This window comes from Aotus nancymaae, unplaced genomic scaffold (assembly GCF_030222135.1).
Source record: "Aotus nancymaae isolate 86718 unplaced genomic scaffold, 86718_ANA_hifiasm-v0.15.2.pri h1tg000059l, whole genome shotgun sequence".
NCBI classification, from domain to species: Eukaryota; Metazoa; Chordata; class Mammalia; order Primates; family Aotidae; genus Aotus; species Aotus nancymaae.
In genome coordinates, this window is record NW_026988473.1 from 26,317,008 (window position 1) to 26,333,661 (window position 16,654).

The 16,654-nt window shown below is 34.2% G+C and overlaps 1 protein-coding gene across 1 annotated transcript in view; it reads right to left on the reverse strand.

Annotated features, from left to right (window-relative positions):
* The window catches only part of PDHX (pyruvate dehydrogenase complex component X), a 76,223-nt gene that overhangs the window by 18,734 nt on the left and 40,835 nt on the right, over nt 1-16,654 (reverse strand). Inside the window, exons 4-7 of the mRNA XM_012452337.3 lie at nt 14,681-14,880; nt 12,776-12,874; nt 6,420-6,594; nt 3,314-3,461 (exon numbers count right to left, since the gene is read on the reverse strand). Coding sequence (XP_012307760.2) covers nt 3,314-3,461; nt 6,420-6,594; nt 12,776-12,874; nt 14,681-14,880 — 622 coding nt within the window. The remainder of the gene's footprint in view (nt 1-3,313; nt 3,462-6,419; nt 6,595-12,775; nt 12,875-14,680; nt 14,881-16,654) is intronic.

The window sequence follows — 16,654 nt, forward strand, 5'->3', positions numbered from 1 at the left end:
CCTCAAGTGATCCTTCTGCCCTAGCCTCCCAAAGTGCTAGGATTACAGGAATAAGCCATCATGCTTGACCCATTGGTGTGCTGTTAATGGGAATGCAAAATGGCATAGCCACTATGGAAAACAGTATGGTAGCTCCTTAAAAAATTAAAAACAGAATTACCATATGATCCAGTAATTCCACTTCTGGGGATATACACAGAAAATATGAAAACAGAGACACAAAGAGATACTGGTACAGCCATTTTCACAGCAGTAGTATTCACAATAGACAAAAGGTAAACACATCCTAATGTATTTATCCATTAACACATGAATTAACAAAGTATGGTGTATACGTATAATGGAGTATCACTCAGCCTTAAAAGGGCAATTTTGACACATTCTGCAACATGAGTGAACCCAGAAGACATAATGCCGAGTGAAATAAGCCAGTCACCAAAGGACAAGTACTATATGATCCCATTAATATGTGCTTAAAATCATCAAATTTATAGGAATAGAAAGTAGAATGATGGTTGTCAGGGGTGGTGGGAAAGAGGAATGAGGTTTATGAGTTTTCATTTTGCTGGATAAAAAATGTTCTGTAGATGAATGGTGGTAATGGTTGCAAAACAATGTAAATGTACTTAATGCCAATGAACTAACTGTACAATGAAAATGGTGAAACTCACGTTATATATTCAACTACAATTTTTTAAAAAATGTTTTAAAAATGAAAAATGTGAAAGATAAACAGACTTTTTCAGATAAAAACTAAGAAAATTTATTGCCAGTCAATCTGTACTATAAGAAGCATTAAAGGAAGTTCTTCAGGCAGAAGAAGTATAATAGCAGATAACACTTTCATTCTATATAAATAAATGAAAAAAAGTACAGATAAATATAAAAGACACTTTTCCCCTCATTTTAAAACTCCAAAAGGGTTGATTTGCTAAAGTAAAAACATTAAGCATGTATTCTGGGGCTTATATCATATATAGAAGTAAAACATGACAACAGCAGCACAAAATATGAGAGGGAAGAAATGGAAGTATATAGTTATGAGGTTCTTATGTTGAACATGGAGTGGGGTGCAATATAATTTGAACCCAGGCTGTGATAAATTAAAGAATTATATTGTAAACACTAAGAAAAAAATTGCAAAGACAGATAAGAAGAAAAAAAGGAAATAAAATGATGAAATACAATGAAATGATAACAAAATAAATAACCAAAAGAGAGAAAGAGAAAAGAATAAAAGAGGTGGGACAAAGAGAACACAAAGAAAGATCAAAACGGCAGATTGAAATCCAACCATTCCATTAAATGTGAATGGTCTAAACACCTTAATTAAGAGACCAAAGAATTGGATAAAAAAGCAAGAACCAACTACATGTTGCCTTCAAGAAACCTATTTAAATAAACATATTTACATTTAAAAGTAAAAAGATGCAAAAAGATATACTATAGAAACACAAGTCAAAGAAATCTGTCGTGGCTACAGATGTGATAAAGAAGGCTTGAGGATAAAGAATATTACAAGGAATAGACAAGGATATGACATAAAGATGAGTCTGTTCAAGAAAACGTAAAATTCCTAACTGTGTATGTGCCTAATAATAGACCTTCAGGATACATGAAGCAAAAACTGACAGAGCTGAAAGGAGAAACATACAAATAAACAATTATAATGAGGACTCTCAACACTCCTCTCAAAAGACATAAACAACACTATTAACGAGCTTGACCTGACATTTATAGAACATTCCCTTGCAAAAATAAAAAAATTCTTTTCAAGAACACATACCAAGAAAGATCATAATATCAAATAAATATCAACAAATTTAAGATTGAAATCATATAAAGTATGTTCTCCAAACACAATGCAGTTAAGCTATAAATCATGAGAAATGAATACTCCTCAAATATTTTGAAATTAAGTGCACACTTATAAATAATTCATTGATCAAAGAAATCACAAAATTAATAAATGAGAAAACATTTTTAATTGAATAAAAAGAAAAATAATGCCAGGCGCGGTGGCTCACACCTGTAATTTCAGAACTTCAGTCGGGTGAATCACTTAAGGCCTTATCCTTCAAGGTGGGCAGATCACTTGAGGCCAGGAGTTGGAGACCAGCCTGGCCAACATGGTGAAACCCCGTCTCTAGTAAAAATACAAAAAATTAGCCAGGCATGGTAGTGTGCCTGTAATCTCAGCTACTCGGGGCACTGAGGCGTGAGAATCATTTGAACCCAGGCGGCAGAGGTTGATGTGAAGCAAAATTGCACCACTGCAGTCCAGCCTGGGTGACAGAGCAAGACCCTGTCTCTAAAAAAAATAAATAAATAAAACATATCAACATTTGTGGGATACAGCTAAAGCAGTGCTTAAAGGGAACTCAAGAGTATTACATGCTTATATTAAAAAATAAAGGTCTCAAATAAACAATCCAAGTTTTCACCTTAAGAAACCTGAAATAAAAGAGCAAAGTAAACTGAAAGCAGAGAAGAATAACTAAGATATTTCTAATATAAAACATTCTTCAAAGTTTTAGATTTTAATCTTACTGAAATGTTAAGGACTACTTCGTTTAAATATCATACCAAAAAATACTCAAAACAAAAAATAGCCATTTGTTCTCAGCAAATCATGTGTTCTTACAAAAAAATTTACCTATATAAAAGCTAAAGCACACCAAAACATGAAGCCCAGTTTTGCTTTTAAAATAACTAACCAGCCAAATTATAGTAATTCAGATTTCGGTATCCCTTATCCAAAATACTTGGAACCAGAAGTGTTTCAGATTTCAAAATTTTTCAGATTTTGGAATATTACATTTATGGTTTTGGCATCTCTAGTCCAAAAATCCCAAAATCTGAAAAGCTTCAATAAGGACTTCCTTTGAGCTCCATGTTGGCACTCAAAAAGTTTCAAATTTTGGAGTATTTTGAAATTTTGGTTTTGGGATGCTCAATCTGTATTTTTAAAGCTCAGTATGTAACAGAGAATTAAACTCAATAACTGCCTGCTAAATGAACGTTAACTAAATGTACATTATTCAAATATGACCATAGAGGAAATAAAAGTAAGGTAGAACAGAAACCCTTATTCTGCATAAAGGCATCTGTGATTTATTTAATACTGTGGAACCATTTTACTTTTTATAGGAAAACATTACTAATTTTTTTCTCTAGCACAAATATACCCAGAGTACAGTACAAGTAAATTATGAAATTGAAATCAAAAGCTACACAATGTGAATTTTGTAAAGGATTTCATGAAAATTAAGTTAGCATGTGTTTTGTATTAAGTAAATTCAATTTCACTGACCTTTGACCAGATCTTGCCTAACTTTTAAAACAGCTCCAAGGTCACAGTTAGCAGTGGCATATGCATGAGGTACAGTACTTTTAGATTCAGTTAATCTCTTGGCAATAACTCTTCGAATATTGCTGGCGGGGATTTCAGTGAATGTGCCCTGCAAAAAGATAGCAACCTGTCTGTTAAACCACAAGTGGAATAGAAAAATAAACAAAAAACAAGCAACATTATAAATGAAATTCTCAATAATCTAACTTATTAAAGATTAATACAAGAAAAGCACTATTAAAATTCTTAGTATAAGGGAAGAAAATAAAAAAATCTGAGAAGTTTTGGTTTATAGTACATAACTACAGAAAAAAGTAATAAAATTCATGTTTTAATCGTGAATGGGATATCTTATGTTACTATGTTTAAGATGATAAAAAAGAAATCTACCAAATAATGAGTAATTCCTCCATAGGTGTGTTTGTGTGTGTACACATACCATACACACACACTGGGCAATAGATATGTGTGTGTGTACACACATACACAGAGAGAGAGAAGAAAGGAGAGAGAAGAGAGACACAGACATACGCCATCTGTACGCAGATTTTGTTACAAATATCACTTAACACAACTGAAATAAAACAGCCAATAAAGCAAGAAACCAACTATTAATATATAGTTGCCCTTTGACTTATGATGGGTGACATTCTGATGAACCCATCGTAAATATCATAAGTCAAAAGTGCATTTAACACATCTAACCTACTCAACATCACAGCTTAGCCTTAGCCTAGCCTACCGTAAATGTGCTCAGAACACTTACATTAGCCTAAAGTTGGGCAAAATCATCTGGCTACACAGTACACTGCAGAGTAGCAGTTGTTTACCCTGATGATCACGTGGCTAACTGGGAGCTGTGGCTGGCCAATGTTCCCCAGCATTGCAAGTACGTACTGTATTGCTTTCTACTGAATGTGTATCACTTTTACAACATAGTAAAGCCAAAAACTTGTAAGTTGAACCATCTTTTCAAGTACACAAGAAACATCCACCAAGACAGACCATACTATAAATGTAAAATAAATCTCAATAAATTTGAGAAGATGATTGTTCTAAAAACGAAGCGTGTCTCAAAGTGTATTCTCTAACACAGTGGAGTTAAACTAGAAATCATGAAAGGTAACTGAAGGGTCTTCAAATATTCTGAAATTAAATTTATACTTATAAACAACTCGTGGATCAAAGAAATTACAAGGAATATTAGAAGGTGGGGATCTTCTATACAGGCAATTCAATTACTTCTATCTTGATTTGTAATTTCTAAAAATAACATGAGTGTCTTATTTCTTAGGGATTCATAATAGAAAGTATGAATGAGATAATAAAATATTCTGGTAACTTCATTATAGTTGTTCCATTCTGTTCCATGGACAAAAAAGCACAATAGACTTTATATCTAATTCCTTTCTTGTCCTTAACTCTATTTTGGGATTTCATTACAATCACTTCAAGATAATACAAAGCAACTGAGAGTGCCACTGATTTCATTTTTACAAATATCAAGAAATTAAACACTCTATGTTAGCAAAGTACTTGGTCAAGCAGAATAAATGCTCTCCACATATTATAAGAATTTGAAAGTATCATTTACCTTCCTAATTTGAATAACTTTTTTTTTTTTTTTTTTTGGAGATAGTCTTCCTCTGTAACTCAGGCTGGAGTGCAGTGGCATGATTATAGCTCACTATAGCCTCAACCTCTCAATCTCAAGTGATTCCCTAACCTCAGTTGCCCTAGTAGTTGGGACTACCACATCCAGCTAACTTTTAAATTTTTTGTAAAGATGAAGTCTCACTATGTTGTCCAGGCTGGTCTTTGAATGCCTGGGCATAGGCAATCCTCCCAACTCAGCCTCCCAAACTGCTAGGATTACAGGTGTAAGCCACCACACCCAGCCTTGAATAACCTACTTTTGAAAGACATATGATTGGACTATACATATCTTATATTGAGTGCATAGTTCACTCTTGGACTATACATTATATAGTCCAATTACATGTCCTTAAAAGTAGGTTATTCCAGTATGTAGTATATTAATCATGAATGAATATTTGAAAATCTGTTTCCCATGAAGCTTGTACTGTTTTCAACTCTTTTAAAATATCATTTAGTATATAGTTCTCCATTAGAAGGAGTATAGATTTATCTATTTATTTTGCTTTTAATTTTTTAAGTGCCCATTTGGGCACTTAAATAAACTCGGTTATCCTACATTTCTTCTGATAGGAAGTAACCTGAATAGGAAAGACAGAGAGGCAAAATGGAGTAATTTGAAAACAAAAAGGGGCTGCTATACTGCATGCATCTGAAAAGGAAAGAATGACTATATAGTTCTTTATAGTGGGATTATCAATTCCCTAGTTAGAAAGTAAAACATAGTCAGAAAAGGGAGCTAGCATCAGCTACCAATTAATAGTATTACACTTGAGAAAAAAAGACATGAGATTATAGAGAATATATATGTTATTGAAGTTGTAGAACTTGTGGTAACTTTAAATTGAATTATAGTTCTAATGCTTAAATTGAATTATAGTTCTATCTAATGTTTATTAGGAAGTTAACATACAAATTTTGGTTTCTGATAGAAAATCTGTAAAATGAAGCATTTGGAGTGTTTTTTTTCTTTATCACTTTTAGCTACTACTGAAACAGATTAGTAAAACTAATCTGTTTTAAAACTGCTCTTAAAACACATAGTAATTGTTCTTATTTTCTCTTTCATTTAAATTTGAAAAATAAAAATCCAGGCCAGGTGCAGTGGCTCATGCCTGTAATCCCAGCATTTTGGGAGGCCAAAGCAGGCGGATCACTTCAGTTAGGAGTTCGAGACCAGCCCAGCCACCATGGTGAAACTCCTTCTCTACTAAAAATCCAAAAATTAAGTGGGTGTGGTAGTGGGCACCTGTAATCCCAGCTACTCAGGAGGCTGAGGCAGGAAAATCTCTTGAACCTGGGAGGCAGAGGCTGCAGTGAGCCAAGACTGTGCTACTGCACTCCAGCCTGGGTGACAAAGCAAGACTCTGTCTCAAAAAAGAAAAAGAAAAATCCATTTAGAGAACATTACCACTGCATTGGGTTGTCCAGGAGTTGATATTGGTGGGATCATAGGCCGGGGATAAGATGGCCCAGCTACGGCCTGTAGGGGTGAAGGTGCTGTGGGAGTGGCTGCAGGGGCTGGGGTTGGTCTGGACTCGGTAATCTTGCCCATCTGTTTCAACTGGGCAAGTCTGAGAGCATCCCTGGAAATAAAAGCAAAGTAGATAACCATGATTAGCAACAAGGATTATAAGAGAGCTTTCAGAAAATGCAGGTAAGATGTGTAGAAAAGATACAGAAACATACAGATGTCAAGGTTATCATTAAAAACCAATTATTTGATCTAGAAAATTAAATCCTGTCTCTTACCTGGTCTGTGGACTCCCATTATTTGTCACGTTTTAATATTTGTATATTTTCAAAAACCAAATAATAGTTAGAATTTTATTAAAATTGGATATAGGCAGTGATTTTTAAAAAGGAAATCAGTCTTTTATCTGTGCAGTGGATGTTATCTGGTACACGAACAATTAAACCATACTCTCATCCTTTATGCTTACAAAATGATATTCACATGGCATTCAAAAAGTGTCAGGTTTATTGTAAATATGGCTTTCACCAGAATATTTTCTATTTTATTGTTCACTTATTGTTTCATTGTTTATTACGGTACAAATCAGCTTATTCATGACCAGGAAACCAAAGCATTTTAAATTTTGCTCAATATGTCATCAGTACAACCTAATGTAACAAATCTAACCCATGATATTTTTTAGAATGAAAAAAATAACTAGTTACAGACTTGCCTTTGTAGTATTCTTTAAAACAAATGTATCTTTGCCTTGTAAAAGGATGTAATTAGATTACTAAATATGTCAAGCCGTCAACACACTATGCTAAATTACAGTGGTATTAGGCAATATATTTTCTTAAAATAATTTTTAGAAGATTTTAATATCCAATAATTAATTATATTTTTTCCAATTTAAGAAAAAAATCTGTTTTACATAATCAAAAAAAAAAAAACTTCAGGGTGACACAAAATCTAAAGAAAAATTATTTCTCAAACACAGTTAATATTTTGGTATTATTTTTCAAAAAAATTGATGAAAGAAAAAACCTAGCATCTGTTGAGCGTATTTGAGAAGACCCTTTTACTTGTTGCAACATGGTAGAAGAATTTTGAGATGGCCCCAATATTCCTGCACCTAGTATACACACCCCATGTAATCCCTCTTAACTGTAGCTGGCCTGTGAATACGATGGATATCACTCCCATGATTAGGTCCTATTATGTGACAAAATTGGTAGTATTTTACAGATATAATTAAGGCTCCAAATCAGTTGTGTTTGAGTTAATCAAACGGCAAATTATCCTGGAAGGGACAGATATATCAGGTAATCTCTTAAAAGAAATTGGGCCTTCCTGGAAGAAGAGATTTGAATAAAGAGATTCAACTGCTGGCCCTGGAGAAGCAAACATGCATGCTGTGAACAGACTACAGAGACGGAGACGACACATGGCAAGGCCCTGCATGTGGCCTCTGGGAGCTGTCAGTGGTTCTTTGCTGACAGCTAGCAAGGAAACAAGGGCCATGGTCCTAGAGTCCCAAGGAACTGAATTCTCCCAACAACAGCATGAGCTTGGAAGAAGACCCCAAGCTTCACATGAGCTCCCAGCCTTGGCCAACACTTTGATTTCAGCCTTGTGAGACCATGAGTTCAGAACCCGGTCATGCTATGCCAGGACTTCTAACCTACTGAACTGTTAGAAAACAAACAAGTGTTATTTTAAGCTGGTAAGTTTACTGTAACTTATGCAACAACATATCAACACAAGCCAGAACACTGTAACTTGTTAATGCTTGAATACATCTATTTAAAAAAAGGTTACGGACACTAAATTGACACATTTTTATCTCATTATCAGCCTAACTATTATTTGCTACTCTTTTTTAAAGCAGTTTAGTTTTTATTTCTATAGTAGTTAAGATTCTTGGGTAAGGTGGCTCACACCTGTAATTCCAGCACTTTGGGAGGCTGACGTGGGTGGATCACAAGGTCAAGTTCGAGACCAACCTGGCCAATATTGTGAAACTCCATCTCCAATAAAAATACAAAAATTAGCTGGGAGTGGTGGTGTGCACCTGTAGTCCCAGCTACTTGGGAGGCTGAGGTAGAAGAATCACTTGAACCTGGGAGGCAGAGGTTGCAGTGAGCCAAGATCACACCATTGCACTCCAGACTCGGTGACAGAGCAAGACACCATCTCAAAAAAAAAAAAAAAAAAAAAAAAGATTCTTGGGAAGGTTAATCATAAAGAATTAAGTAGAAAATTCATTCTGGCCACTGGTTTTTATTTTTTAAAGAGTCTCACTCTGTCACCTAGGCTGGAATCCAGTGGCACAAACTCTCAGCTCACTGCAACCACCGCCCCTTAGGTTCAAGAGATTCTCATCCCTCAGCCTCTCTAGTAGCTGGGATTATAGGTGTGCACCACTACACCCGGCTAATTTTTATATTTTTAGTAGAGGCGGGGGTTTCGCCATGTTGGTCAGTCTCATCTCAAACTGCTGGCCTCAAGTGATTCACCAGCCTCAGCCTCCCAAAGCATTGGGATTACAAGTGTGAGCCACTGCACCTGGCCTTTTTATTGCTGATTTTATACTTACATACCTTTGAAGTATAAATCTTAATTATTGTTTAGTAACAGCCAACGATTTAGTTTTTTGTAAGACAGAAAATAGTTTCAATGATTTCTGTACATTAAATAATCAGACTAAACCTGGAGCATCAGGTAGATATTAAAAGCTACAAAAAATAGGAGAAAAACCAACATAACAAAAAATCTGCAGATAGGCAGAGGATGTTCTGCAAGTTAACTCAGGTAGACCCTTCTCTACTGGGCTCCCTGAGAGAGCAATTCATTTGGGTGTGACATGAATTCATTTTGAAAAGAAATACCACTAAAACACACTAGGTACTTGCCTGTCATACTTACTGGATTTCTGATGTTGTGTGATGAATACAAATATTACTACCACTATGATTTAAGACCTAGATGTACCAAAGACATTGGGGCTGCAGGTGAAGAACCTAAATGTATTCTGCTTCCAATTGTGGCCTTGACACTGCTTTCTTAAAATAGTCACATGTACAAGCAAAGGAAAGTCTATATGCTTTGGTACAACATGTATTCTGAACAATGTTTGTTTTAAGGCAAAATTAAAATAGCAGCCCTGACACATAAGATTTTCTTCACAAATACAGTGGGCTGGAGGCATTTCCTTCAGCATTTGGAACTGATTTTTCTACTCTACTTGCACTTTTAGTGGACATGGAATGGAGGATGTCCTCACCATGTCAAGAACGTGTGCCAGTCGGGCACCGTGGGCTCACGTCTGGATTCCCAGCACTTTGAGAGGCTGATGTCGGAGGATCACTTGAGGCCAAGAGCTTGAGACCAGTCTGGGCAATCTAGTGAGAACCTGTCTCTACAAAATTCTTTTTAAAATTTAGCCAGGCATGGTGGCATACCTGGAGTTTAAGGCTGCAGTGAGTTTTGAACACACCACTGCATCCCAACCTGAGTGACACAATGAGAGCCTGTCTCTCTCTTAAAGACGAAAGAAATTTAAAAAATAAGAAAGCATGCTAAGATATTTTGGGGGCAACTACGCTAAGGCCTGCAATTTTTCAACCATGTCAGAAGATGACATTAGGCTAAAATTTTTTCCAAAGCTCACCTTAATGTTAAACTTAAAATGCAGGCATTTTTAGTAGTATAGAAAAACAAAAATCCTCAATAATGTATGCTTTCAGGATCCACTTTTCTCAAGAAATCTTTGGTACCATTTCTTATTTTGAAGATCAGAGGTTGATTTCTTTCTGGTGGAGAGTTAAGGAATAAGGGCAGGGAAGAGAATCGGGTAAGAGGGTAGAAAGATGGCAAAAATTCTAAAAGCCTAACTCTTTAATACTGCTTCCTTATGGTATTCAGAAGATAATACCATTTTATTCTTAAGAAATGTTTCATTAATATTATAACTTTCAACTCAGGTTAAAAAAAGATATTTGTGCATCACATATGTATTAAGCACACATGGAAAGAAAAGGAAGGAAGAAAACTTTATTTCTTTATTCCACTGCTGTCACACTACTGAATTGCCCTCCAAAAGGTAACTATATCACCAAATTTAAGAGGCTTTTCTTAGATCCTACCGTTCTTGACTTTTCCATTTCCCAACTATCCTCCAACTCTAGGATTTTAACCTCTAAATAGTTTCCCTATTGATGATTTCAATTACAACTACTGCATTATTATCTACCAAATCCACCTCTCTAATCCCAAACAATCTCCTGAGATACATCTTCATCTCACTGATCCTGATACCTACATGGCTTCTAAGTCCTGACAAAGCTTCACACATTACTAACTCCACCAAGACAAATGCTTCCCAAATCCCTTATTTCTATTTTTGGAGCCAAAACTATCATCACTCAGACCAGATCCAGATTCATTCCTTGACTTGTTGCTACTCTGGTATACACTCCACATTTAATCTGCAGAGGCTTCTGGACTCTATCCTTAAAATGTTGTCTATATAAGGAATCTCCCTTTTCCTCCTTCTACCCACATTTGAGTATTCATTTTCTCTTACTTGGATTACTTTAGGAGTCTATTACTTTATCTCCTTATCTCATCTTTTTCTGCTCCAGTTTATCTTACACAAATTTGCAGAACTGGTCCCTCTAAGATGTAGCAATAATTATTTTATATTTCACCAAATCCTCAATGATTAATGAATTAAATACAGACTCTTCATCCTAACCCTCAGAATTATGAGAAACGCAAGTCTACTCTGTTATAAAAACAGCTGCTTTCTCCCATTTTTAGAGAGTGTTACTAAGGCACAAACTGGTAGAAACTAACAAGATTAAGATACCAATAGTAGATAGTAAATAGGGATTGGTAAGGGGGAAAATCTAGGATTAACTGGCAACCAGGTTCTTAATTTTAATTTTTTATAGCTAAGTATAACCTTTAAGTCCTTTAACTAAAAATCCCACGGTCTGGGATGCTGCCTTTCAGTAAGCTCTCAGGACAGCTGGTTTGCAACTCCTGCAGTGTGGCACAAACTTTACAGTACGTGTGTGATAGAACCACATACTCATACTTGGTTAACAAATCAGTAAGAGTGTAATACAGATAAATGAGGATATCTAAGAATTAAAGCTATATACTGCTTTCAATAAAATAAACATTGAACAGTAAGCCAATGTTTTCATGAAGAATAAAATAACCCAGTGGAAAAAAGAAAAAGTTGCCTGGACCAGCACTGCCATTTATAATTTCATAACCATTGCTCTCTCTCAACTTATAAAATTCTGGCCAATATTATTTATTATTTTCTATGAATATTAGATAAACATGGAATGAGTACATTGCTTTGAAACATAAACTCAATTTGAAATATTTACTATTACTGCCAGTAGAAATGTAGCACATAGCACTATTGAAATTTTACATTAGTTCATAAGCCTATTTGATTAATCTTTGTCTATCCTACTAGACTAAGTTTCAACACAACAGGGGCCATCTATTTTGAAAGACACAAAAATTTAAATTACTGGAAAGACACACCAGTGCTACTGAATAGAAAGATCCATCATCATAAAGATGTCATTCTCACTAAGTTAAACTGGGATACAATCTCATAAAAATACCCCTCATTCTTACCCATGGAGGTAGATGAACTGCTTAAAATTCATTTTGAAGAATAAAATAAGAATGAACTAAGAAAACTGATTAATTAAAAAAAAAAGAGCAAGGCTATCTCTATCAGATTTTAAAGCATACAATAAAACATTTCTAATTAAAAGTGTGGTACTAAAAAAGTATGGTACTAACTCATGGACAGATGGATCAATGAAATAGAAAAGAAAATCTAAAAAGAGACCAAACTGTATATGGAGATTGCTTTGTAACAGTACATGTGAATAAAATTCAAATGGAATATCATGAAAAATTTTTTTTAAAAATATATTTCCTCATTTCAGAAATGTAAAGGTTGCATGATGATTTCATATACACTTAACACTGTAAGAAGTTTCACTGTTCTGCACTCTAATTTCCTGCATTTATTACCACTTCTGAGGATCTTGCTTAGTTATCAAATTAGAGCTGTTCTTCAGTGATGCTATAATTATTCACAAAACCCCTGCGTAGAATACAATTTATAATGATAAAAGCAATTAAAAGCACAAAAGAACAGTGTACCTCCTTTTAAATCTTAAGACTGAATAAGCTCTTTTTATATTCGTTCAAAAAAACAAGATCATAATAAATAATGGAATTGGTTATTACAAAAAGCAAACACATACTCTTTAGTAAATATCCCCCGAGGACCAGTGGCTGTGCCCTGGCTAGCATCCAGTGAGTGTTTTTCCAGAATATTGCGGGCAGCTGGACTTAAACGGAACCTAAGAAAAAAATATGACGGTTAATAGAACCAATTAACACTAACATTTGATTCAAATAGATCTAAATGTCTACAGTTTTGCAAATAATTTTTTAAAAAATCTTATAATAAACCTAAAATGACTAATTTTCTGAGAAACTGTCATACTATTTTCCACAGTAGCTGCACCATTTTACACTTCTGCTAGGCAACCATAAGGGTTCCAATTTCTCCATATTCTTGCCAATACTTGTTATACTCTGGGTCTGGTTTGGTTTTTGTTTGTTTTGATAAGAGCCATCCTGAAGAGTATGGAGGGGGGTCTCATTGTGGTTTTGATTTTCATTTCGCTAATGGTTAGTGACAGTGAACATCTTTTTTGTGTGCCTGCTGGCCATCTATTTATCTTCTTGGGAGAAATGCTATTTAAGTCCTTTGCCTGTTTTTTAATTGGGTTGTATTGCTGGGGTTGAATTCTCTCTCTCTCTCTCTCTCTCTCTCTCTCTCTCTCTCTATATATATATATATATATATATATATGGCATACTCAAGATGACATGACTAACAGTTTCTCTCCTTTAAGCAAAGTAGTAAACAAATGACTACATAAAGAAAATAAACCAGATTAGTACAAATTAAAACAGGCTGGGTCTAGAAATTTAAAGGTAAGAAACGGAAACAACTGTGGATCTTGCTGCATCTCAGGAAGTATTAAATAACTCTGATATGGGCCCAGTGTTATTAAATATTTAGATTTTTCAAGAGAAATTGAAATTTTAGATTTTTAGGTAAGATTAGTAAGCAACCAACCAAAAACAAAATTTTTTTCAATCACAGCGTGGTCCCAACAGTACGCAGAGTTCACAGGTCAGTAGGTTTTTAACCTACACAGTGGGGCCTCAGATTCATGTGAGTCTCTGATGGTCACTGATCTTAGAGTATACACCATTAATATCTTTGCAAGGGGAGAAGATCATTAGTTAGAAAACATCAGTGAGATTGTCTTCCAATTTTTAGGGTAAATGAAAGAGGAGACAGTGAAGAAGAGTCAAAGCAACAGAGTCAGAAACACTTTGCACAGGGAACTTAAAACTCAGTATTTCAAAAAGCACTGTGGATTTCTTTTCTGACAAGAACTGACAATCATAAGTAAAGGAAAAAATATTTTAAAATCAAGAGGTCTACTTTATGAAGATCTTTTTCTCATAAAGAAAAAGTAATGTACAATTATATAGAATACCAAAATAAATAAATGAAATGTTAGAATTTATAGAGTTCATCTATTAAAGCAATATAAAACTAAAGTGAAATGGTATGTATTAAGTATCTGTTTTGTTACAAAACAATCAGACAAAACAGAGCTCTATCTGTGCCAGAAACTCATAATGTAGACTAGTTTGAAAACGAATGCATGCTAAAACACGAATTCTATTTTATATCAGATAGACATTTGAGCTTGGAATTCCTATAACAGTAGTCAGAATTCCATAAATGGGAACAGAATATGAAGTTTGGGATATTGAATTCCATTCTAGAATTTTAAAACCTAATTCAAGCTCAACATGGACACACCCTGCACACATTGTTTGGTTTTCCATTGTGCAAGCAGGGCTTTTGGAGTACCTGGAACATAGCAGATATTCAATAACTATTTATTTACTAAATGAACAATGATAGTAAAAAAAAAACACTCTAAGGTCTGAGTGTGCTGAGAACAGCAACTTCCTACGTCATGTACAAAGATGTGTGAATACGATAATGATTAAAATCCCATGAGAACTGCCATAACCATTTTTTTTTACATCAGCCTTTGAATAAATATACTCACTGTAGTGTCCCAGGTGTGTGTTCTTTCTTGACAGGGATGGCAATCTGTGGTTCTGGTGAGGGGCGAGGCTCTGAAGGTTTTGAAGCTGGTGGTGGAGGACCTACATCTTTGGGAATTTCAATGTGTTTCCAATCTTCTCCTTCTTCTACGATCAAACCAATTAGTGAACCTAGCCGTATATTTTTAGTTCCTTCTTCAACCTATATTTAAAAAAGAAATAACTGTAGAGAAGGAAAGTCCCATGACTGCAATAAGTAGTTTATTCCTTTGTTGGGTCATTCTGCCCTTAAGACATCTTAAGTTGAGCTAAAAGCTGTTTCCAAGACAGTTTGCCTCTGACTTCTACCTGTCACCCTCTCCACTTTCTCCCACTTACACCTTCCATCACCATTCTCCTCTTCCCAGTTACTAATGCTACCTTCTGAGATAAAGGATAAATCTAGCAAGTATCCTCTTTCTGACAGCCTTCAAATATATAAGATCCATCATCACCATCTTCCTTTCTGATGTCAATACAAATCCAAAACAGGAGGCTGTGGCTACATATCTTAACCATTTGTCTTTCCCAGATAGTTTCTATGCGATGGCTTCAGAATTCCAAAAGCTCAGAAGGGATTAAGTCCCTCAACTTAGTCCAATCTACTAAAATTTACTTAAAGCAAAAATCTTTTCAGTAAACTTAGTCTGAAAAAATAAACATTCCAACGTATAGATGGAACTGTTTATTCCGGTTAATGTTTAGTTTACTTCTTTACATTTAATTATTTCCCTGTATATCTATTTACAAAACATGAAAAATAAAATAAAACCTCATGAGTTTTTTGTAAGTATATCAGAAACACAGTGGTGTCTCAGTTAACAAAATCTTTTTTTGCACAGATAATGCCAATTAAACACTTAAATAAGATCAAAGATAGTGTTTTAAAAAGTAAAGATAAGCATATTTTAAGCATTTCAGCAGCATTAATTTATATATATATAAAAGGGGAATGATTCTAATTTACTTATTAAAAAGAAGTCCCTAGAAAACTTTGGATAACAATATTTTATAAGTTCACTACTGAAAAAAAATCATTCCCTTCAAATTTTCTATTATTCCCTTTCAATTACTCCAAATAAGGTTTATTAGATATATTTAATAAACAATAAAATGATAGGCTGCAGGACATTCACTAATATAGTAATTATAAGGAAAAGCATAACTTCTAGAATAAGTTTGACATTTCAGAGTAACACTAATTTCAATGCTCACTGGTTATGTTCACTATCGTTAATAAGGCATAAGTTCTAAGGGGTTTAGGAAGCTAAGTTTACTAATTACTAATGAGGAAGAAAAGGAGCAATGCTTTGATGAAGCAAAATATATATATAAGAAATTAGTACAGAAAATTGAATAGAAATGTTTAATGAATTACAAGCTATGGAAAAATATTAAGCAATCCAAGAAAAATTTAGTTGCTTAGTTGTTTGCTACATACTAAAAAAATTTATTTCTGCAAAGTTCATTGTCTTTACCATGTCAAAAAAATGAGTTAAGATTATAATTAGACATTTTCCATCTGAAAGTGTTTAATTACCTGCTTATGAATTGCTAACTCAAAAATCAAAGTAAAATGACGAATTTTCTTTAAAAATTTGTCTAGAAAGCATTAAGTGACACAAAGTCCACTTGATGTTAATTCCTTTCAAAACTGAATCAGAAAGAGGATCAATATCCAAATACAAAGAACATCCTTCAAATGTAAAGCATTAAAAAAAAGTTTTAATTCAGTTTTATTTTAAAAATATCAATAGATTTCTAAAATCTGAGTCAGACAATTGTACTAAATCTGAAACTGATACCTCACCTTCTGTTTCATTTGCTATAAACCATATAAATGATTCCATATGTACTCTACCAACATAACATTGAGACCTTCACAAGTAGGCAATAAACAGCATTTATCATTTCAATTTTTACCAGAATCTAAATAT